The 25,074-nt window shown below is 45.2% G+C and overlaps 1 protein-coding gene across 2 annotated transcripts in view; it reads right to left on the reverse strand.

The window, feature by feature from the left end:
• Window positions 1–499: 499 nt before the first annotated feature.
• LOC134896907 (histone-arginine methyltransferase CARM1-like) overlaps window positions 500–25,074 on the reverse strand; it is a 279,833-nt gene continuing 255,258 nt past the window's right edge. For both annotated transcript variants that reach the window (XM_063913959.1, XM_063913958.1), the window contains 4 exons: window positions 11,525–11,614; window positions 11,278–11,415; window positions 2,127–2,216; window positions 500–691 (listed from right to left, as the gene is read on the reverse strand). In XM_063913959.1, coding sequence (XP_063770029.1) covers window positions 682–691; window positions 2,127–2,216; window positions 11,278–11,415; window positions 11,525–11,614 — 328 coding nt within the window. In that variant the 3' untranslated portion in view covers window positions 500–681. The remainder of the gene's footprint in view (window positions 692–2,126; window positions 2,217–11,277; window positions 11,416–11,524; window positions 11,615–25,074) is intronic.

Raw genomic sequence — 25,074 nt, forward strand, 5'->3', positions numbered from 1 at the left:
CCACACACACAGCAAACTTGGTAGAAGAAGCTGCTACCACTGGACATATGCACCAGCTCTACTCTGTCCCATAATTTGCAAGGTATGGCAGCAGCTCTAGTAATAGTATTATATACCATTGCTATTGTTGTTATAATTTGAGAGACTTGCCAAGAGGATGGGTTTCCGGGCAACCCTCCTTGCGTTTGCCTATGTGCACACTGTCGGCGGTCCGGCCCAGGAGGGGATACACTAGGCGATATCGCTCCTGGAGCGAATCGCCTAGTGTATACGGGCCTTAAATGCACCAAAAAAGTAATGACTGCTGCCAGTATGTACTGATTGCCAATCATTTTACATAAAACTTCCAGTTATACATAAATGGACAATGGTGTCTACTGCATACATTCAAAGATTGTGTTTGTCAAAATGTTATATTATTGGATAGTTGTTTGTCTTGGGTAAAGGTGTAATTTATTTTCATATGTATGTGCAAGAAAAAAAACCCAACAGATACATATTTTCTTGCATAAAATATTTATCACCGTTTTAAAAATGCAGATGGAAATATAGTATTTGCATGTTAAGACAATTTTATACAATTGTATTTGCACATGGATCTGCATGATCTGTCAACTACAGCACTTTTCTGGGACATATCGCATCCTCCATTCCAATTATGGTAAACTCGGTCCACACAATTCATGCATATCTATAAAGAAAGAAATAGAGGAATGCAGGAGGGTAATGTTATCCACACAGCTGTAATATCAGCTTTATGTTCCAGCACTTAGCAAAAATATTCCGCAGCCAGAAGTCTCCTTCATATAATGTTAAGCACTAAGCACATATTTAAGAAACAACTTGTACTTTTTTTTTTTAGTACAATACACATTAATAAATCCTCAGTTTAGGCAGAAAAATTTGTTTTTATCCTTAATAATACTTTTTTTTTGGAGCACTAGTTTATATATAATTTGGGAAAGGCACAGCATGTTTGTTAGAAGACAATTAGCAATAGCATTATTAATTATTACATAGTATTAAAAGGTTTTTACTAGTGTGATAGTATAGAAATGTTCATATTTATTGGTTATTAAAATATATACACATATACTGTATATGCACATTTCTGGTAGCAAATGCTATATGCTATATGGGTAATGGCTTGTACTGTAATAACGTTTAGGACACAAGTTATATAATTATTTTAACATACATCATAAAAATAACTACTACGATTTAAAACTCTGTGGTATAGTTACTTTACTGTGTTCTGTAAAAGTTGGCAATAATCTGCGGAGGTGAATGACAGTTTTAAAGTGACAATAGCAATGAATACTGGTGGCTTTGTACAATAGTTTTAACGTGGCAATAGGAATGCATACTAAACTAGGCTTGTTTAGCATTCAGTCAAAGTGTGTTTTCCGTCTGTTTACCTCAGATAGACATCAATGAGAAAGCTATTAGTTATATTAATAAGTGCCACCATGTAGGAAAAAGAGGTATATCAGCCTATATTTCCTTTTATACTATATGTGTAATTACATAAATTATATATATATATATATATATATATATAGTCTCAATATAGCAATAGGCGGCACTCACAGGACTAACAACTTTAGAACACCAGAAGAGACAAAGAGATCTCTACGGAGTAGTTTCTTTGTCTCTTCTGGTGTTCTAAAGTTGTTAGTCCTGTGAGTGCCGCCTATTGCTATATTGAGACTGTCTAGACCCGTGCAGGGCCTGTTTGGATGGCACCCAGGCACATTCTGTGATTCAGCTGAGTGCCGGTGTGGACAGAAGGTGTGTATGTATGTATATATATATATACAGTCAATACATTTGTAGATTGAAAAAGGAAAACAACAGTAAGTCCACGAGGTACAGAAAGTCTATTTTGCAAAATAAATATAGTAATTGACAGTTTTATATGGAACTCCTAAAGCACTTTTATCTGTTTAAAACTCACTGCGAATGATAAATGGTGCTCCAGCCAATGAGCTCCCAGCTGTCATTTTTTCAAACACATGACAGGAGTTGATTGGCTGGAGCACCATTTATCATATACAACAAGTTGTAAACAGATAAAACTCATTGATAAATGGGCCCCTTTGTTTGAAAAGTATTAATGATCTTACCTAAAAAAAGAATTCCTCAAATCCAAAATGTTGCCAGACTTAAAGCCGCTTTGGTCTACTGATGCCATAATCTGTATGTCATAACTCTGTCTGAATCAAGATGAAAAAATAACACGTACATCTATTAACATGTATGCATCATTACACGCTAGTTACCACAATTCAAATGCCTCATCTCATGCTATGGATGAAAAAGTTAGGAATCAAAAACACATACTGTAGTATTTGAACATTATGAATCCATTCATCTGATCTCACACAGCCATGGTATCCATGGTGCACATTCTTTGTTTGAGCTCTCTGGGGCATACTAGTATAGCTCCTCTACCAGAACCCATTTCACATACAAACTAGAACACAACTGACATTATCCGCTATTGTAGGGGGTTGTGATCTAATAATAGAGGCATTGCCAACCCCCATACTGTGTAAAAAATAAATACAAATGAAACAACAGTATGTGCTGTGCTCTGCATAGGGGGGCACTGTGCGGCCGATCGTGTGGGGGCATCAGTGCGATCACCACCCCTTCCCCCCATACATCATGCAGGCAGAGAGGACCGCTGCTGGGCAGAGAGGTCACTGCTGCTGACAGGTATGAAGTGTGTGTATGGTGGCAGACCTGGGTAATTAGCAACACTGCTATTATGTTATACTAATTTGAGTTTAGCCAGAGAAACTTGTGTAAGTAATGCAAATAAGCTACAAAAGCAATATAAATTGTGTAACCAGGTGGCGATGTGGTGATACAACTTTTCAATGTATCCTCCTCTGTGATAAACAGCAGTTTCCATTTGAAGAACAGCATACTTTATACAGTATAAGTACGTAACATGTCATCGAGAATAGCTAGCACATGCAATCTTTCAGATCTGACTGAGTACATAGAAACCCCCTGACCAGTGGCAGCTCCAGAGGTGGGGCTGACAAAATTCAAATAGGGGAGCCAGTGGCATCACAAGGCTGGTGCGGCCCGCACCCGGGTGTGATGCCTGGAAGGGGTGACACCAAACTGTGGGCTCCTCCGCAGTAACAGGAAAACAGGAACCAGATGCTGGAGTGTGAAAGTCTCCTACAGCACCTGGCTCCTGTCATAGAAGAGGAGCTGACAGCGCTGTGAGACAGTCTCCGGGGGCAGCCCAGTACAGCCCGGCATCTCCGGAGTGTATCCTGCGAGGCCACACCCCTTTTGCCGTGGGGTGCTGTGATATAAAAAGTTTGCACCGGGTGTCACCACACCCGGTGACGCCTCTGAGGGGAGCCACACCAACTGTCAGTCCCGGCCGGTGGTACTTGGCAGTGCTTGGGGTGGCAGTTGGTGTGGCTCCCCTATTTGAATTTTGGACTGCGCTGCAGCCCCACCTCTCTAATCGGCACTACCCCTGTCTGTCCACAGAGTCCTGCATACTCGCGGAGTAATGCTGGGATTCACAGATGTATTTACATTGTCAAAAATCAGAAAAACCTTACGTTTAATAATCTTTGTATCTATCGTTACAGGCATTAGTGAAAAAAGTATATAAAGTATATAAAGTTGTATGACAGATAATCATGTTACGGGCATGTACATACACATACTTACAAATACGCCAATTAACCAGTATATTTTTGGACTGTGGATGGAAACTGGAGTATCCTAATGAAACCCACATATACAAACTCCACGTAGTTAGGGTCGTGGTGGGATTTGAACCCATGACCTCAGCATTGATCCTGACTGCAAGGTGCTGTTCCAGGTACCCTGCTAACCAGAAGCAAGGACCATGGGGCAGTGTTGGTGTTGCCCCAAGAGCCCTGCGCTCTGTGCGACTGCACTGCTTATACACCCCTAATTACGACCCTGTATGTCAGGCATATGTCACATAGACTAAAGGTGTGTACACACAGTGAGATATTTTCTTTCGATTTTGATTATATAGTCAAAATCTCAAGAAAAGTTAGTGCAGATCGCAAGGTTAAAGTCACCTTGCGATCCCGATTCGATCCCGATGCGCGGTCCCGCCAGGTCGGCATCGCAAGAAAAGATAGACTGTGCAGGCAAGTCAATACTTGACGTCACAAACACGACCTGCGTTCGGCCAGCCACACCCCCGTTTCTCCAGCCACTCCCGCGTTTTTACCTGGCACGCCTGCGTTTTTCCGCACACTCCCAGAAAACGGGCAGTTTCCGCCCAGAAACACCCACTTCCTGTCAATCACACTCCGATCACTACAACGATGAAGATTCTTCGCTCGGACGTGAGTAAATCTACTAAGTTTTGTGTTAAAATACTTAGCGCATGCGCACTGCGTACCATGCACATGCGCATTTTAGCCTTAATCGCTCCGTTGCAAAAATCGGCAACGAGCGAACAACTCGGAATGACCCCCATAGTCCATATCTCAAGAAAAGTTAGTCAAAATCGGTGGTGCTGGGCTCCGGGGAGTTCAAGGGAAATCGCAAGTGAAAATCGGCCATAGCAAGGATCTCACCGTGTGTACACACCCTTACTCCCATGGTTTTAGCCAATTTATTTTGATTGCCAAATACATATTTGTTTTTATTTTTCAATACAACTTTAAAGATACTCATCTCATACAGCAGGTACAACACGTGCAAAACAAAGAAAATTTCCAAAATGGGCATATAAACACTATGCATGAGCAACATAGAAAGCACCTAATCTGCAGAGAGAAATTCACAATCAGCCACTCAGGCTTTTAGATAGTATTGGTGATAGCCATCATCATCAGCCTGCAATCGGGCACCCACAAACAATGCGACTAAACATATACTGTATGTGAGTGTTCTTTTGTAGTCATGCACGGAACGATCTTGCTTCGTGATTTTGCTCACTGGTGCAAAATCAACTCATCATCAGCCTCAGAAACTGCTGCCTTTTTTGAGGAAATGTTTCTTGTTAAGGGTATGGATTTAATTTTACATTGTGTGCAACAGTGCACTTTGGGGTAAATTTACTAAGTGGGAGTTTTTTAGAACTGTTGATGTTGCTCATAGCAACCAATCAGATTCTATTCAACATTTATCTAGCTTCTTCTAGAAGATAATAAATAGAATGTGATTGGTTGCTATGGGCAACATCACCAGTTCTAAAAAAAACTCCCACCTTAGTAAATTTACCCCCAAGACACTTTTGCTTCTTGATTGCAAATCCCTAAATGTTTTAAATTCCTGATTGAACAGTAAGCAAAATCAGATACATGTGTTTTAGCTTGTTAGTTGCCAAGGAGTAGCTGAGTTTGGTTCTTCTAGTACAGTGGTTCTCAACCTCGGTCCCCAAGTACCCCTAACAGTTCATGTTTTCCAGTTCTCCTCACAGGATTGCAAGTGAAATAATTAGCTCCACCTGTGAGTCTTTTAAAACGTGTCAGTGAGTAATGAATACACCTGTTCAACTGCTAGGTGACCTGGAAAACATGAACTGTTGGGGGTACTTGAGGACCGAGGTTGAGAACCACTGTTCTTGTAGACTATATTATATGAGTAGTTTGATGAAATAATACAACGTTTAATAAAATAAGATTTTACTCACCGGTAAATCTATTTCTCGTAGTCCGTAGTGGATGCTGGGAACTCCGAAAGGACCATGGGGAATAGCGGGCTCCGAAGGAGGCTGGGCACTCTAGAAAGATTTATGACTACCTGGTGTGCACTGGCTCCTCCCACTATGACCCTCCTCCAAGCCTCAGTTAGGACACTGTGCCCGGACGAGCTGACATAATAAGGAAGGATTTTGAATCCCGGGTAAGACTCATACCAGCCACACCAATCACACCGTACAACTCGTGATACTATATCCAGTTTGACAGTATGAAAACAACTGAGCCTCTCAACAGATGGCTCAACAATAACCCTTTAGTTAGCAATAACTATTTACAAGTATTGCAGACAATCCACACTTGGGATGGGCGCCCAGCATCCACTACGGACTACGAGAAATAGATTTACCGGTGAGTAAAATCTTATTTTCTCTGACGTCCTAGTGGATGCTGGGAACTCCGAAAGGACCATGGGGATTATACCAAAGCTCCCAAACGGGCGGGAGAGTGCGGATGGCTCTGCAGCACCGAATGAGAGAACTCAAGGTCCTCCTCAGCCAGGGTATCAAATTTGTAGAATTTTGCAAACGTGTTTGCCCCTGACCAAGTAACAGCTCGGCAAAGTTGTAAAGCCGAGACCCCTCGGGCAGCCGCCCAAGATGAGCCCACCTTCCCTGTGGAATGGGCTTTCACTGATTTAGGATGCGGCAGTCCAGCCGCAGAATGCGCCTGCTGAATCGTGTCACAGATCCAGCGAGCGATAGTCTGCTTAGAAGCAGAAGCACCCAGTCTGTTGGGTGCATACAGGATAAATAGCGAGTCAATTTTCCTGACTCTAGCCGTCCTGGAAACATAACTTTTCAAGGCCCTGACTACGTCCAGTAACTTGGAATCCTCCAAGTCCCTAGTAGCCGCAGGCACCACAATAGGTTGGTTCAAGTGAAAAGCTGATACCACCTTAGGGAGAAACTGGGGACGAGTCCTCAATTCTGCCCTATCCATATGGAAAATCAGATAAGGACTTTTATATGACAAAGCCGCCAATTCTGATACACGCCTGGCCGAAACCAAGGCCAATAACATGACCACTTTCAACGTGAGATATTTTAGATCCACGGTTTTTAGTGGTTCAAACCAATGTGATTTTAAGAAACTCAACACCACGTTGAGATCCCAAGGTGCCACTGGAGGCACAACCGGGGGCTGAATATGCAGCACTCCTTTTACAATGTCTGAACTTCAGGTACTGAAGCTAATTCTTTCTGGAAGAAAATCGACAGAGCCGAGATCTGTATCTTAATGGAGCCTAATTTTAGGCCCATAGACACTCCTGCTTGTAGGAAATGCAGAAATCGACCTAGTTGAAATTCCTCTGTTGGGGCCTTTTTTGGCCTCACACCAAGCAACATATTTCCGCCATATGCGGTGATAATGTTTTGCAGTTACATCTTTTCTGGCTTGAATCAGCGTAGGAATGACTTCCTCCGGAATGCCCTTTTCCTTTAGGATCCGGCGTTCAACCGCCATGCCATCAAAACGTAGCCGCGGTAAGTCTTGGAACAGACAGGGCCCCTGCTGCAGCAGGTCCTGTCTGAGCGGCAGAGGCCATGGGTCCTCTGATATAATTTCTTGAAGTTCTGGGTACCAGGCTCTTCTTGGCCAATCCGGAACCACGAGTATCGTTCTTACTCCTCGCCTTCTTATTATTCTCAGTACCTTTGGTATGAGAGGCAGAGGGGGGAACACATAAACCGACTGGTACACCCACGGTGTTACCAGAGCGTCCACAGCTATCGCCTGAAGGTCCCTTGACCTGGCGCAATATTTTTTATAGCTTTTTGTTGAGGCGGGACGCCTTCATGTCCACCTGTGGCCTTTCCCAATGGTGTACAATCCTTTGGAAGACTTCTGGATGAAGTCCCCACTCTCTCGGGTGGAAGTCGTGTCTGCTTCCCAGTTGTCCACTCCGGGAATGAACACTGCTGACAGTGCTAACACATGAATTTCCGCCCATCGGAGAATCCTTGTGGCTTCTGCCATCGCCATCCTGCTTCTTGTGCCGCCCTGTTGGTTTACATGGGCGACTGCCGTGATGTTGTCTGATTGGATCAGGACCGGCTGGTTTTAAAGCAGAGGCCTTGCCTGACTCAGGGCATTGTAAATGGCCCTCAGTTCCAGAATATTTATGTAGGGAAGTTACCTGACTTGACCAATGTCCCTGGAAGTTTCTTCCCTGTGTGACTGCCCCCCAGCCTCAAAGGCTGGCATCCATGGTCACTAGGACCTAGTCCTGTATGTCGAACCTGAGGCCCTCTTGAAGATGGGCACTCTGCAGCCACTACAGTAGAGATACCCTGGTCCTTGGAGACAGGGTTATCAGCCGATGTATCTGAAGATGCGACCCGGACCACTTGTCGAACAGGTCCCCCTGAAAAGTTCTTGCATGGAACCTGCCGAATGGGATTGCTTCGTAGGAAGCTATCATTTTTCCCAGGACTCGCGTGCAATGATGCACCGATAACTGTTTTGTCTTCAGGAGGTCTCTGACTAGAGATGACAGCTCCTTGGCTTTCTCCTCCGGGAGAAACACTTATTTCTGGTCTGTGTCCAGAACCATCCGCAGGAACAGTAGACGTGTCGTAGGAACCAGCTGTGACTTTGGACTGTTTAGAATCCAACCGTGCTGTTGTAGCACTTTCCAAAATAGTGCTTCCCCGACTAGCAACTGCTCCTTGGACCTCGCCCTTATAAGGAGATTGTCCAAGTACGGGATAATTAAAAACTCCCCTTTTTCGAAGGAGTATCATCATTCCGGCCATTACCTTGGTAACACCCTCGGTGCCATGTACAGTCCAAACGGCAGAGTCTGGACTTGGTAATGGTAATCCTGTACCACAAATCTGAGGTACTCCTGGCGAGGATAGTAAATGGGGACATGCAGGTAAGCATCCTTGATGTCCCGGGATACCATGTAATCCCCCTCGTCCAGGCTTGCAATAACCGCCCTGAGCAATTCCATCTTGAACTTGAATTTTTTTATGTATGTGTTCAAGGATTTTAAATATAAAAAAGGGTCTCACCGAACCATGCGGTTTCGGTACCCCAAACCGTGTGGAATAGTAATCCCGTCCTTGTTGAAGTAGGGGCACCTTAAGTATTACCTGCTGGGAATACCGCTTATTAATTGCCTCTAGCACAGCCTCCCTGCCTGAGGGAGTTGTCGGCAAAGCATATTTGAGGAAACGGCGGGGGGAAGACATCTCGAATTCTAGCTTGTACCCCTGAAATACTACTTGAATGAAACAGGGATCCTGTGAGCGAGCCCACTGATCGCTGAAATTTTTTGAGACGGCCCCCCACCGTACCTGGCTATACCTGTGGAACCCCCGCGTCATGCTGTGGACTCAGAGGAAGCGAGAGAAGAATTATGATTCTGGGAACAGGCTGACTGGTGCAGCTTTTTCCCTCTTCCCTTGTCTCTGTACAGAAAGGAAGCGGCTTTGACCCGCTTGCTTTTCTGAAGCCGAAAGGACTGTACCTGATAATACAGTGCTTTCATAGTCTGTGAGGAAAACTGAGGTAAAAATATTTCTTCCCAGCTGTTGCTGCGGATACGAGGTCCCAGAGATCATCCCCAAGTAATTCCTCACCCTTATAAGGCAGAATCTCTATGCGCCTTTTAAAGTCAGCATCACCTGTCCAGTGACAGGTCTCTAATACCCTCCTGACAGAATGGACATTACATTCATATTGGATGCCATCCGGCAAAATATCCCTCTGTGCATCCCTCATACATAAGACGACGTCTTTAATATGTTGTCATGTTAGCAAACTAGTATGTTTGACAGGGTCACCGACCACGCTGCAGCAGCACGCTCTGCAGGTTTCAGTCTAGTACCTGAGTGTGTAAATACAGACTTCAGGATAGCCTCCTGCTTTTTATCAACAGGTACCTTCAAAGTGGCCGTTCCTAAAACGGCAGTGCCACCTATTTTGACAACCGTGTGAGCGCCTTATCCACCCTAGGGGAGATCTCCCAGCGTAACTTATCCTCTGGCGGGAAAAGGTACGCCATCAGTAACTTTTTAGAAATTACCAGTTTCTTATCAGGGGGAACCCACGCTTTTCACACACTTCATTCATTCAACTGATGGGGGAACAAAACACTGCCTGTTTTTTCTCCCCAAACATAAAAACCCATTTTTAGAGGTTAATGTCAGAAATGTGTAACACATTTTTTATTGCCGGGATCAAGTCACGGATGTTCCTAGTGGATTGTGTATATGTCTCAACCTTGTCGACACTGGAGGCAGACTCCGTGTCGACATCTGTGTCTGCCATCTGAATGAGCGGGCGTTTTTGAGCCCCTGAGAAGCCGGCTGTCCCACAGCTGTTACGTCATCCACCCTTTTATGTAAGGAGTTGACACTGTCGGTTAATACCTTTCACCTAACCATCCACTCTGGTGTCGGCCCCACAGGGGGCGACATCACATTTATCGGCATCTGCTCCGTCACTATATAAGCCTCCTCCTCAAACATGTCGACACAGCCGTACCGACACACCGCACACACACAGGGAATGCTCTGACTGAGGACAGGACCCCATAAAGCCCTTTGGGGAGACAGAGAGAGAGTATGCAGCACACACCAGAGCGCTATATAATGTGGGGATTAACACTATAACTGAGTGAATTTTCCCCCATAGCTGCTTGCATATACAATATTGCGCCTAAATTTAGTGCCCCCCCCTCTCTTTTTAACCCTTTGAGCCTGAAACTACAGGGGAGAGCCTGGGGAGCTTTCTTCCAGCTGCACTGTGAAGAGAAAATGGCGCCAGTGTGTCTGAGGGAGATAGCTCCGCCCCTTTTCCGCGGCCTATTCTCCCGCTTTTTTCTGGATTCTGGCAGGGGTATTTACCACATATATAGCCTCTGGGGCTATATATTGTGGTATTTTTGCCAGCCAAGGTGTTTTTATTGCTGCTCAGGGCGCCCCCCCCAAGCGCCCTGCACCCTCAGTGACCGGAGTGTGAAGTGTGTATGAGGAGCAATGGCGCATAGCTGCAGTGCTGTGCGCTACCTTGGTGAAGACTGATGTCTTCTGCCGCCGCTTTTCCGGACCTCTTCTTGCTTCTGGCTCTGTAAGGGGGACGGCGGCGCGGCTCCGGGACCGAACACCAAGGACTGGGCCTGCGGTCGATCCCTCTGGAGCTAATGGTGTCCAGTAGCCTAAGAAGCCCAATCCGGCTGCAAGCAGGCGAGTTCGCTTCTTCTCCCCTTAGTCCCTCGCTGCAGTGAGCCTGTTGCCAGCAGGTCTCACTGAAAATAAAAAACCTAAATCTATACTTTCTTTCTAAGGGCTCAGGAGAGCCCCTAGTGTGCATCCAACCTCGGCCGGGCACAAGATCTAACTGAGGCTTGGAGGAGGGTCATAGTGGGAGGAGCCAGTGCACACCAGGTAGTCATAAATCTTTCTAGAGTGCCCAGCCTCCTTCGGAGCCCGCTTTTCCCCATGGTCCTTTCGGAGTTCCCAGCATCCACTAGGACGTCAGAGAAAAACAGTTTAATAAAATGTGTGTGATTAATGAATGTATAAAATACCCCACTTACCGGTTATTGGCCTGAAGAAGCACTTTTCCTGAGAGAGTTTCACCTTCTTTGGCGAAAAGGGGAGTCTGGAGGAGGCAGCGTACCTGATACCAGTGTGTCAGAGGCTCTGTAGGAGCAGTGGAAAGCCAGACTGTGACACTAGGAGAAGTACAGTTATGCATGAATATTACATTTCTTTAAGTGAATAGTGAGCAGCCTATAAGATTAAGACTTTTAGTTGCCACAGATCTTAAGGAAATTTACTTACAGGGATCCAACAAATGCCACATCAAACCAAATTGCAAGACCATGAACCAGTCCGGACTGCACCATGTGGAAAACAAATGGTATTTCCATTCTTAAAATGAAAATATAAAGGTTAAAGTAAGATTTAATTGTTTGGACTCCACAGTAATAAAACAAGGGTGATAAAAAAACACTTTATTTTTTGAGATTCAAAGGAACCTGACATAATTATCATAATTGTGTTCAGTTTTAAATGAAACTAGGCAAAAAAATCTCACAAAAGACACACATCAAAGGACTCACAGCACTTAGGCAAAGCAAGACACAATGGGCCTGAGGGGGTAATTCAGACTGGATCACTGCAGCGACAGCAATTGCAGTCTGAATTACTTTGTGGAGTGCACTCGCACAGTGGCCGCACTGCGCGTGCACACCCCAGGAGCCCAGTGAGATGCTATCAGCATCTCACTGGCTGCGATCGCCTCTGCGTGACCGACAGACAGAAGCGGTTGCAGGGTGGTAGGGGGTGTGCCAACAGAGTTAGAACGCCGTTGGCAAGGCGCGGTCCAGATAACGAAGGCATGTCCGGACTGTTGGGGGGGGGAATGGGGTCACACAGCCGCTGCGACACAGGACGTGGTAGGTAGCTCTATGCCAGCGAGCAGGAACTGAGCAGGTACAAAAGCATCGCCGGAGTGCAATGCTTTTGTACCTGTGCAAGGGGGGCAGGGCCTGACATGCGGGGCGGACTAGCCCTGTGCTGGGCTCCCCCTGCATGTCAGAGTAAATGATCGTAGGTGTGTTAAATTTAGCACATCTATGATCAACTCTGAAATACCTGAGTTCAGCGGCCATGAAGGATGCCGGTCGAACTCGGATGTTTTTTTAAAGGGGCAATTACTTACAAGGCATGGTTTTGCCTTGCAAGTGATTACTCCTTTAAAAATAACATCCGAGTTTTGCTGGCATACCGCACAGCCCCATGTTTTAGAAAGGAAAAGGAGATTTATGGTAAACTTACCATTGTTAAATCCCTTTCTGCGAGGTACACTGGGTTCCACAGGGAATATATTGGGGTGTACAGATGGATCTTGATCCAGGCACCAACAGGTTAAAGCTTTAGCTGTCCCAGGATGCATTAGGGCCTCCTCTATAACCTCGCCTACAGGCACTGTGAGCTCAGTTTCGTTAACCAGTCCAATGCAGGAGCAGGTAAAAGAGAAGGCAGATGTTAGTCACATAGAACCACATTCTCACGACAAGAGAAGGGACCAGCGGCTAATGCCATACAAACCCACAGAAGCTAGGTGCGCTAGGGTAGGCGCCCTGTGGAACCCAGTGTACCTTGCAGAAAGAGATTTAACAATGTTCTACCATAAATCTCCTTTTCTGCAGTGGGGTACACTGTGTTCCACAGGGAATATATCGGAGATGTCCTAAAGGAGTTCCTCAAGGGAGGGGACATGACTTAGCGAGTATGAGAACCCGGCATCCAAAGGAAACATCCTGGGAGGCGGAAGGCATAGAACCTAATGAACGTTTTCACTGAGGACCACGTAGCCGCCTTGCACAATTGTTCTGCGGATGCGCCATGGCGGCCCGCCCAAGAGGGTCCAACAGACTGAGTAGAATGGGCTTTAATAGCAGCAGGAGCTGGAAGTCCAGCCTGTGCATAAGCCTGTGCAATCACCATTCTAATCCATCTGGCCAAGGGATGCTGATTCACAGGCCAGCCACGTTTGTGGAAACCAAACAGTACAAAAGGGGTATCTGACTTTCTAATAGAGGCAGATCTCTACACATATATGCGGAGAGACCGTACCACATCCAAAGACCGTTCTTTGGGGGACAAGTCAGAGGAGATGAAGGCCGGAACCACAGTCTCTTGATTAAGGTGAAAAGATGACACCACCTTAGATAAATGACCAGGGCGAGTTCTAAGAACTGCGCGGTCACAATTAAATATCAGAAAAGGGCGGACGACAGGACAAAGCATTTAGGTCCGACACCCTTTTGGCAGAGGCAACAGCCAGTAAGAACAGGGCCTTAGCTGTAAGCCATTTAAGGTCCACTGACTCAAGAGGTTCAAATGGAGACTCTTGCAGGGCATTCAGGACAACAGACAAATCCCATAGGAAGGTTGAATACACAACACACCCTGAGTAAAGGTATGAACGTCAGGTATACACGCAATTTTTCTCTGAAACCACACCGACAAGGCAGATATGTGAACCTTGAGGGTGGCCAGACAAAGGCCCAAGTCCAGGTCTTGTTGCAGTAAAGCCAGGATTCTGGACCTCTTGAATCTGCGAACATCATATATCTTATCAGTACACCAGGTGAAATAAGAATTCCAGACTCTCTAATAGATCCGGGTAGATGCCGGTTTGCGGGCCTTCAACATAGTTTTGATGACCGCCTCAGAAAATCCTTTTGCCCTTAGGAGGGAAGCTTCAAGAGCCACGTTGTCAAAGCCAGCCTGGCCAGGTCTGGGTAGAGACAAGGGCCCTGTACGAGGAGTTCTGGTAGCTGAGGAAGTAGAAGAGGGCGCTTTATCGATAGACCCTGCAGGTCTGAGAACCAATGCCGCCTGGGCCACGCTGGAGTGACTAGAAGTAGTATTCCTCCTTCTTGCTTGAAATTCCGCAGGACCCTGGGCAGGAGTGAGACCTGATCCGGTGAGGTAGGCCATCCCATTTGGAAAGGATTAACCTCTGCAGAGGACGGGAATGAAATTGAGCTTACTCCACCATGTCGAATGCCGACACCATCAGAGCAATGCAAGTACTGGGTGAGTGTATCGACACTCTGGGCTGACAAAGGAAGCATCTTATCCTGTCCTGAAGCTTCAGGATCTTCTGTGGAGACAGAAACAGTCGTTGACTGTGCATGTCCAGCAGTGCTCCCAGGTGCACCATGCTCTGAGATGGGACCAGCGAAGACTTCTTCCAATTGATGAGCCACCTGTGGGCTTGTTGAAAGCTTACTGTCAGTTGTAGATGGCTGAGAAGGACATTGTGGGAGTTTGCGAGGATCAGTAATTCGTCCAGATACGGCAGGATCCTGATTCCCTGGCGACGGAGATGAGCCTCCATCATGGCCATAACCATGGTGAAGATCTGAGGGGCCGTAGTCAGTCCAAATGGCAGAGCCTGAAACTGATAGTGTATGTTGCCAATAGCAAACCGCAGATATTGCTGATGCGATCATGTGACATATCAAAAGGTATATGCAGGTATGCATCCTGTGTAACCAGGGATACCATATAGTCTCCGGGTTCCATGGGCAGTACAATTGAGCGCAAAGTTTCCATATGAAACTTGGATACTCTCACAAACTTGTTCAATGATTTGAGGTTGAGTATAGGCCAAAAAGACCCATTGGGTTTCTGACCTAGAAACAGGGTTGAATAGTATCCTTTGCTTCTCTGGAACAGAGGTACCGGCACCACCACTTCTGTATCCACGAGGGAACTCACAATCAGCCGTAGAGCGTGTACTTTTAATGGATCCGAAGGGATAACCGTGGTACAAAACTGGCGAGGGGGACGTCTCTTGAAGGAGACTGCGTACCCGTGAGAGGCAACTTCCCGCACCCATGCGTCTGAAGTGGTCTTTAACCAGACTTGGGTGAACTGTAGAAGTCGGCCTCCCACCCTGGGATCCCTAAAGGGGAGGCCCACCCCGTCATGCGACAGGCTTGTCTTGTTTAGAAGCAGGCTGAAGGGACGCCCAGGACTGTTTTGTTTTGGGCTTTGTGATTTTGGTATCACGAGACCGTCTCTGGTATGCCTGACTTTTTGCTTTCCCATGAGGCCGAAAGGAACGAAAAGTGGTACCTTTTGCCCTCTGTGCAGAGGAAGTGGGATTTGGGAGAAACGCAGTTTTAGCAGCCGCTAAATCAGACACAATTTTATTTAGGTCTTCCCCAAACAAGATGTCTCCCTTTAAAGGGAGTACCTCCAAGGTCTTTTTGGAGTCCAAGTCGGTATCCGGACTCCAGGTCGACAACAAAAAGGTTGACACACCTTAGGTCGATGCCAATTGGTCGACACACCGTAGGTCGCCATGGACAAAAGGCCGGCATGGACAAAAGGTCGACCGGAACAAGGTCAACATGGAAAAAGGTCAACATGAGTTTTTCAGGATTTTTTTCTTTTTTGAAACCTTTTCATACTTAACGATCCACGTGGACTACGATTGGAACGGTAATCTGTGCCGAGCGAAGCGGTAGTGGAGCGAAGGCACCATGCACAAAGCATGGCGAGTGAAGCGAGCCATGCGAGGGGACGCGGTGCACTAATTGGGGTTCCCGGTCACTCTACGAAGAAAACGACACCAAAAAAACATAGAAAACTCATGTCGACCTTTTCCATGCCGACCTTGTTCCTGTCGACCTTTTGTCCATGTCGACCTTTTGTCCAAAAGGTATATCAACCTTTTTGTTGTTGTCGAAGTCAAAAATATTACATAGAGAGAACATACAGACTACACACATTATAAGTCGCTATGCTTGCAAATACGCGCAGCGAGCACAGCAATATATGGTAACACACGCATTTACACGGACATGCCACAGAGATGGATTCGACACATATTTCATACAGCACATAATTATAACATATCAAGCGCCAGACATCAAAAGGATTTAAAATGATATAATGGAGTAATGTCATGTATGTGTATTATTGGAACGAAGCAAGATAGACCTGTTGTATTTGGTATTAAAGCAACCAGATTAATGTGTAGATTCATTTGATACATGCAATTAAGTTGTAGGACATTGCAACAAGTAGTTATAATTAAATGTATGAAAGCTAAAATCACTTTTATTAGAACAACAGACATTCCAAACAGGTGGTGGACATGAAACTCAGGCCAGCCCTTTGGATGCCTTCAAGGCTGAACCTGGTTAGCATACGAACAAACCAGTGACTCATCATGAATGAGAAAGTTCCCTCCCTTAGACTAGATGTGTGCACTCCCCCAAACTAGATAACACATTACAGAGACACACAGGAGTTAGTTGCTGTTTTGTCCCAGACGATGATGGAGGTGCTGCCAGCCCAGTGCCTACATGATTTTACAGAGAGAGAGAGAGAGAGAGAGAGAGAGTGATATGGAGGGAAGACTATATATGAGAAAGATATGGTGATGTATTTGCTGTCCTGTAACTGTATGTATGTATTAACTGCTTACTGTATAAATTGTAACCATGTAACTATATGTATACTGTACATTGTGATATATTGAATACATATCCTTTTAATAACAAATATATACATCAATGAGCTTTGGAACTCAGATAATGTGTGGGTGTATTGTTTTCTCTTATGGGATGCAGTGTTTTGCGATGTATAGCGCACATTCATGGCACAATGGTAATAAGATGTGCAGGCGTCTACAATATATATTAGAGCGGGCATTTTAAATATTTGTTAGAAAGCAATTTGGTATTCTCAGATGAGGGCTCGTCTGCGATATCAGTGTCTTAATGGTGCACTGTACATTACAAACGAGGCTGTGATCGACCGGCTAACGATGGACGCATTTCGATGCTGACGTTTAACATCCACGTGTATTGTTGTGTTACCAGTAAGCCGATGATATGAAAATTCAAGGGACAATGTGTTTCTCATAATATTTAAAATGCTAAAATGTATTTTTATTGTTGCAAAACAAAGTTCAAATAAGTCATATTGTGTTTGATTCAGATTGGATTGTTTATCTGTTAAGTAGTTTTAAAAGTACATTTAAAAGTTGCTGCATAGCCTTGATATAGTTTTTTTTTAAAACTCAGGCCTAAAGTAACTTCTGGTGCTTGTATAATTTGTGATTTCTTTGTGACAAAGGAAGCCGCATGGTCTGTCCTCCATTTTGGCCTAACCACATGGCCTGTCCTCCATCTTGTGTAAACCTCATGGATGTGGAAGGGGGAGGAGCAGTGGCCATTTTAGGAAGGTCATTTTCTAAATAGCTGATTTTCAGTGTGCTCAGAACAATCAGTTTCCTTTGTCACATCAAGCACCATTTATGAGTTACCAATGCATTTATTTAACCCATGCCATAGTCAATTACAAATAGTTTCAATTGGGCCTAGTGAGAGTAAATGGTAAGATAAATGCTTGGCTTGGGGTAAAAAAATTGCACACAGATAGAAAACGGAAAGAAAGGGGTTTTTTTCCCTCTTTTTTCTTCCAAGACTTGTAGAATCTGCTTGCTATAGGATAGACATTGAAATGCAAATTAACCTGTGTAACTGCTTTTTTTTTTAGCAGTGGAAAAGCAAATAGCTTTGATATGCCAATAAGAGGTAAGGTGTCTCATAGGAGACCAGTGAATGGTACATATATATAATATTATTATAATTATGTATATATTTATATCAGTGTATGTTCTGCAAGATAGCTATCCAATCTGAATCATATCATTTAAATTATAGATTATTGCAGTCATTATAGATCTGTGTGAAATCGGATACATTTGTTTGCCATACAGATACATTTTAAATAAATGTATTGAAGGGAGTAATTATAGACATGAAACGCAGTTCTGGCCTGGTTGTTAAAAAACAACAACTGGGAGTTGTGTTAAGTGAGCAATTATAGTTAGTATTGCTCACATTTATAGAGTTGTGTGATTTGTTTTATTGCGTACGCACATTGGTACACGTGGTACGGAACGCGAGGACAGCGTACAAAACCGTGCACGTGGCGCAAGGCCACACACGTGGCATAGGGGTATGCACAGTTGCGTTATTACGCAAGCTTGTGTAGGGTTGTGTGCGCATAATAAAACCACACGATATTTGTTCAATTAAGGTGGGATAGTAGACATTTAATACAATAGCACATAACTATCCGATTTTCACCTAAAGGGAGTAAAACAATTTTCTGTACAGAAAAACAGAGCGTATTTGAGTGAGTGAAAGCAGGAGTTAGTGGGTTGAACCCCGGAATTCGGAATCCCATCGTTCGGTACACCAAGTGAGTGGAGGCTTGGCGGCGTGAGGCGGCTGACTCACGGTAGTATAGGATTTGGAATATGTAAGTCGTGAAGAGACTTACACAGGAGCATGGTAGGGAATTGTGAACTTTGTGACCCATATAGTTTTGTTGATACGCTCCGGCAAGTACCTATACACTGTGCGATTGGACCGCATGTTTGTGGGTGCGATACATAGTGCAACTTGATACCCTTTTTACGTGCTTTTGCGTAAAATCGCGGTATCATTAGCGCTGTATTGTCGAAGTCAGAAAATATTACAACACATACATTGCGTACAAATACCACATAGATGGCCTCCGTGTGCGTACGTGTTTGGCTGTGATTGCACATGTTCGCAAATTGCGTATGGTCGCTCCCGTGGTCCTGCGCATTAGAGCATGGTATGAGTAATTACAGTGGAATTTGTACTCTCATGGAAAAGCCACAGAGACATATAATAAATCTAATCTATATATTGTATAAATCCCACACTGTCTGCTATTTCTTCTAAATAGCATGAAGATCAGTCACACATAAATTAAAACTCCCAGAGACTAAAATACAATGGCCTTATTTGCACTAGGCTTTGAAATTCTATGAAGAAGGCAAACACCTTTGTTTACTAGGATAGCCGAGTTTCTATTTAAAACAATAAGTACTGGATTGTCATTGTCTCACCTGAAGACAAAAACAAACGAAGAGACAATACCCAGGAACCGAAGCTGCGAGAAACTCAATTAGCAAATAGCTAACCAAGATACAAACCAGACATTTAGAAATCTGAGATATTGACATTCATAGTTTGAACTCTTGGAGATGTATGTGTTTGCGTATATATATATATATATATACACACACACACACATATATATATATATATAATTCCTAACAAATTGTAATAGCAGGAGTATGTGTGTATGTATACGTATATATATATATATATATATATATATATATATATGAGTATATGGATATATGAGGATATATTTATATCTTGAGGACGGAAATAGATAATCATATCATGTGTGGGATCATATTGTTCAGAGTCACGTAAACATTAATCTGATGGGAATAAGAATATTATTATATATTACCACATTAAGTTATTAATACCAGATTTATGTATGATTAATGTGATGGGTTTAACTGGTCATGGGGCGGGAACTCAGATGCAAACAACAGAAAACCACATCTCAAGTCCTAGCCATCGCCCACTTCTTGAGCTGACCAATGATCTCCGGTGCACAGGATATGTCCCACCCCGAACCAATGGAAGAAGAGCACACAGTGTCTATTGTATCATGTTTTGATCTACTGTATAAAAGATGCCTGCTGCAGGCCTGGTCACACAAGACTCACAAAGTTATCTATCTAGATGACCGAGGACCAGACTGGGTAGCGTGGTGAAATCCAAACAAGTATGTATCATTGACTGTAGCCATTATTCTTTTGTATTGTATTGCTTTGTTATTGTAACCCCCTTTCAGTAATAATACGCTGTGGTGTCGGAACCCAGTAGTTTAATTACAATCTGGTGTTGTGTCTTCCTTTCCCTGCTAAGGTTTAAAGTGTATTATTATCGCATTGCAAAGCTGTTAAGGGTTCACGTTGTATCATTGGGTGTGTACGCGCTGTGTGTACTTTGTACAGCCAGCGCAGCGTTTGTACGCAAAGTCCGTACTCGGTACGGGACTCTGTACGCTAACGGTGTAAAAAGTCCGTAGGTTGCGGATTAAGTATAGCGGCCGCAGCTGCTACATTTAAAGTGTATGAAATGTCTTTTTAAAGTGTTGCTTTTAGTCCTGTATGAAAATCAGCATTCTCAATTAGGGACATCGTCCGGTTTTCCACATACTCACAGCCTAACAAGTCACAGCAGACTTAATCTATCAGCAAAAGGGCGGACAGAAAGTATCCTACGTAACTTTTTCTTGGTCGGTGGATACACTAAAAACCCTACTTGTGTGCTGATTAGATGACATCTGCTCTGTATGGTTTGTAGAGATGCTGGTAGAACCCGTAAAACAAACAGGAAAAAAGCTATTTAAAAAATCTGTGAATTTTTTGGCACCAAAAGCGTACACAACAAAAGGCACCTGTCACGATCCGGGTATCTGGACGCCATTTCTTACCCATCAGATGCCTCCTAAGGCTGGCTCAGCGCTCCAGGACCGGATCCCATCTGTTATCCTGATGTGCATATTTCCGCATCCTCTCCTGTCTCTCTGGACGCTGTCACAGTAACGCCTTATACATCTGGCATGGCGTCTCCCGCGGCCTCCGCCGCCGTTCCTGAGCTTCTGCATTCAGAGTGGCGATTACGTCAGCCGCGGCCTCCGCTGTGTCCGCGTGGTTGGATGTGCACCTGTCAGCCTGGCGTCTCCTGTCTCCGGTGGCCGGCGCCGCCATTACTGTTTTCCAGACCACATGGATTACAAACCAAACTTCCCTCCAGGTGTCTGCATGGGCGCAGCCATCTTGGATTCTGTCATCTGATCATATTCACCAATCTGCTGTCTGTATTATTAATTTGCATAATTGCCTAGCCAATGCCTTCCTTGCTGCAGGTATAAATAGGTTGTGCCTGAGCAAGGAAGGCATCAGTGCTTTGGTTGTCAAACCTAGTTCCAGTTTGTCTCTCTCCTGTGAATGTCTTCCAGGTTCCAGCTCCTGTCTCCAGACTTCTGCTATAGAGACCCGCACCAGCATTCCATCTGCGGTGTAGCCTGACTCTCCGATCCATTCTGGACTCACCTGTTTCCAGCTACAACATCACCTGCTTCCAGCTCAGCTTCCAGCAGTGTACAGCTTCTCTTAAAGGGCCGGTGTCCTTTCTGCAGTTTACCACTCTCCACCGGTATTATTATTTCTCCGCTCTCAAATTCTACATTTCATCTATATTGCATCGCTCTCAAGCTTTATCTATTATTTAACTGGTTCCAGCCAGTATCCACTCCGTGCCAACACCTGTCTGGTTCTAACCAGTACCCACAGCAGCATTTTATCTACAGCAGTCCAGCTTTCCCTGGAACACCAGCTGGTACGACCCTGGGCTTTCCTCATTGCTACAGTTGAGCCTGGTAAGGACTTTCCAACTTGCAGATAATAAGAACTGTCTCATACCACCAGAGCTCTGTGGCCCCTGCCACCCTGTAGTACCCAGGAACTGTATTATTATTTCTCTGCTGATTTTTATGTTTCTTTTTACTGCTACTGTGATGCATGGAGTTTGTCATAAATAAATATCATTGACTTTTACTCAAGTTGTCGTGGTCACGCCTTCGGGCGGTTTCTCTTCATGTTACTTACATGTCCAGGGGTCTGATACAACCTCCCAGGTTCCGGTACATCTCAGCCCCTACAACTGAGGCTGCCTTCCGTCAGCTCAGGCCCTCAGTTGTGACAGTAAGCACTGACCAAATGAATCCAGCCGGAGACCAGGATCAAGCGGCCAGGCCGATGCAAGAACTGGCAGCCCGACTTGAACATCAGGAGGCTGCACAGGGCCACATCATCCGCTGTCTCCAGGATCTCTCTACTCGGCTGGATGGGATTCAGACAACTCTCCGTGGATCAGACGCGTCCGGTGCGTCAACCACAGTGACTCCAGCTATAACCCCATCCACCTTACCCGTTTCTGCTCCACGTCTTCATCTTCCAACGCCAGCAAAATTTGACGGTTCTCCAAGATTCTGCAGGGGATTTCTCAACCAGTGTGAGATTCAGTTTGAGCTACAACCTGGCAATTTTCCCAGTGACCGTACAAAAATTGCCTACATCATCTCTCTTCTCAGTGGCTCAGCCCTTGATTGGGCATCACCGTTATGGGAGAGGTCCGACACCCTGCTATCTTCTTACACTGCATTCGTGTCAACATTCAGGCGCGTCTTCGACGAGCCAGGCCGGGTAACTTCAGCTTCGTCTGAGATTCTCAGTTTACGCCAGGGATCACGTACTGTAGGACAATATCTTATACAGTTCCAGATCCTGGCATCCGAACTGGCATGGAACGACGAGGCCCTGTATGCTGCATTCTGGCATGGTTTATCTGAGTGTATTAAAGACGAGTTAGCTACCAGAGACTTACCCTCCAGGTTAGATGAGCTAATCTCACTTTGTACAAAAGTTGACTTACGTTTCAGAGAGAGAGCAACTGAGCGTGGAAGATCATCTGCTCCAAAATCTTCTGCTCCTCCTCCTCGCCAACTGTCACCAACTAAAGATGAGCCCATGCAAATTGGCCGTTCCCGTTTAACTCCTGCTGAGCGCCGAAGACGTCTCTCCGAGTCTCTCTGTCTTTATTGTGCAGCTCCGTCTCACACCATTAATGCTTGTCCCAAACGTCCGGGACTCCAGACCCTAGCTCGCCAAGGAGAGGGCCGGCTAGGAGTAATGATCTCCTCTCCATCCCCTCAAGATTGTAATCTCCCAGTCTCGCTTCAAGTTGCTCAACGTTATCAGAACGTCATTGCCCTCCTTGATTCCGGAGCAGCTGGGAACTTTATTACCGAAGCCTATGTTAAACGGTGGTCCCTACCCACCGAGAGACTTCCTTCCTCCTTTTCCTTAACTGCCGTGGATGGCAGTAAAATTTTTGATACAGTTATTGCTCTAAGGACTCTACCAGTTCGTCTGAGAGTGGGAGTTCTTCATTCCGAACTTATTTCACTTTTAGTGATTCCAAGAGCCACACAGCCTTCCATGGCTCCGTCTTCACAATCCTACAATTGATTGGACGACTACGCAAATCCTGGCATGGGGTCCCTCCTGTGCTGAGACATGTTTGTTTAAAGTGTTGCCTGTCTGTTCTTCCTCCCCCAGGTCGTCTGATGTTCCACCTCCTCCATATCAAGATTTCACGGATGTGTTCAGTAAGGCTTCTGCTGATATCTTTCCTCCTCATAGAGAATGGGACTGCCCGATTGATCACGTTCCAGGGAAGGTTCCACCTCGAGGCCGAACTTATCCGTTGTCTCTGCCCGAGACGCATTCTATGGAGGAATACATTAAAGAGAACCTAGCAAAGGGGTTCATTCGACCTTCTTCTTCTCCAGCCGGCGCAGGCTTCTTTTTTGTAAAAAAGAAAGATGGTGGTCTGCGGCCGTGCATCGACTACAGAGGTTTGAACGACATTACCATCAAGAACCGCTATCCTTTACCCCTGATTACTGAGCTCTTTGACAGAGTTAGCGGAGCTACCATCTTTACAAAGCTGGACTTGAGAGGTGCATACAATCTCATCCGGATCCGTGAGGGTGACGAGTGGAAGACAGCATTTAACACCCGTGACGGACATTATGAGTACCTCGTCATGCCCTTCGGATTGAGCAATGCTCCAGCTGTCTTCCAGCATTTCGTCAATGAGATCTTCAGAGACATTCTATACCGTCATGTCGTGGTCTATCTAGATGATATCCTCATTTTTGCCAACAATTTAGAGGAACATCGTTTTTGGGTAAAGGAGGTTCTGTCCCGTCTCCGTGTCAATCATCTCTATTGCAAATTAGAGAAATGCGTCTTTGAAGTCAAGTCCATTCCGTTTCTAGGGTACATTGTGTCCGGTTCCGGACTAGAGATGGATCCTGAGAAACTACAAGCAATCCAGAATTGGCCGGTACCCTTAACCCTCAAAGGGGTCCAGAGGTTCTTAGGGTTCGCCAATTATTACCGAAAGTTTATACGAGACTTTTCCACCATTGTGGCGCCTATTACTGCTTTCACCAAGAAGGGTGCTAACCCGTCCAAGTGGTCTGAAGAAGCCATGCAAGCTTTTCATCTTTTAAAACAGAGGTTCATCTCTGCGCCTGTCCTGAAACATCCTGACATCGACTCTCCTTTCATCTTAGAGGTGGATGCCTCCTCCGTTGGAGTAGGAGCGGTGTTATCTCAGAGGGCTAAAGATGGCCATTTACATCCTTGCAGTTTCTTCTCACGGAAGTTCTCCCCAGCGGAACGCAACTATGCCATTGGCGACCAGGAGTTGCTAGCCATCAAGCTCGCTCTAGAGGAGTGGAGATATCTGTTGGAGGGAGCCTCTCATTCAATCACCATCCTTACAGACCACAAGAACCTTCTATATCTGAAAGGCGCACAATGTCTCAACCCTCGTCAGGCCAGATGGGCACTTTTCTTTTCCAGGTTCGACTTTAAACTCCAGTTCTGTCCGGGCTCTCAGAATCGCAAGGCCGATGCCCTTTCCCGCTCATGGGAGCAAGAAAATGAGTCAGAGTCTTCAGACAAGCATCCTATTATAAATCCGTTGGCATTCTCCACGGTAGGGATGGACTCTACTCCCCCATCAGGGAAAAGTTTTGTGAAGCCGACACTAAGGAAGAAGCTCATGCATTGGGCCCATGCTTCCCGCTTTGCCGGACATACAGGTATCCAAAAAACCCTGGAGTTTATCTCTAGGTCCTATTGGTGGCCAACTCTGAAAAAGGACGTTTTGGAGTTTATTGCATCTTGCCCAAAGTGTGCTCAACATAAAGTATCCCGCTAGTCGCCTGCGGGGCAACTGGTTCCACTATCTGTTCCCCGTCGACCATGGACCCATTTGTCGATGGATTTTATTACTGATTTGCCCATG

Source organism: Pseudophryne corroboree, chromosome 1 (genome assembly GCF_028390025.1).
Source record: "Pseudophryne corroboree isolate aPseCor3 chromosome 1, aPseCor3.hap2, whole genome shotgun sequence".
Classification (NCBI taxonomy): domain Eukaryota; kingdom Metazoa; phylum Chordata; class Amphibia; order Anura; family Myobatrachidae; genus Pseudophryne; species Pseudophryne corroboree.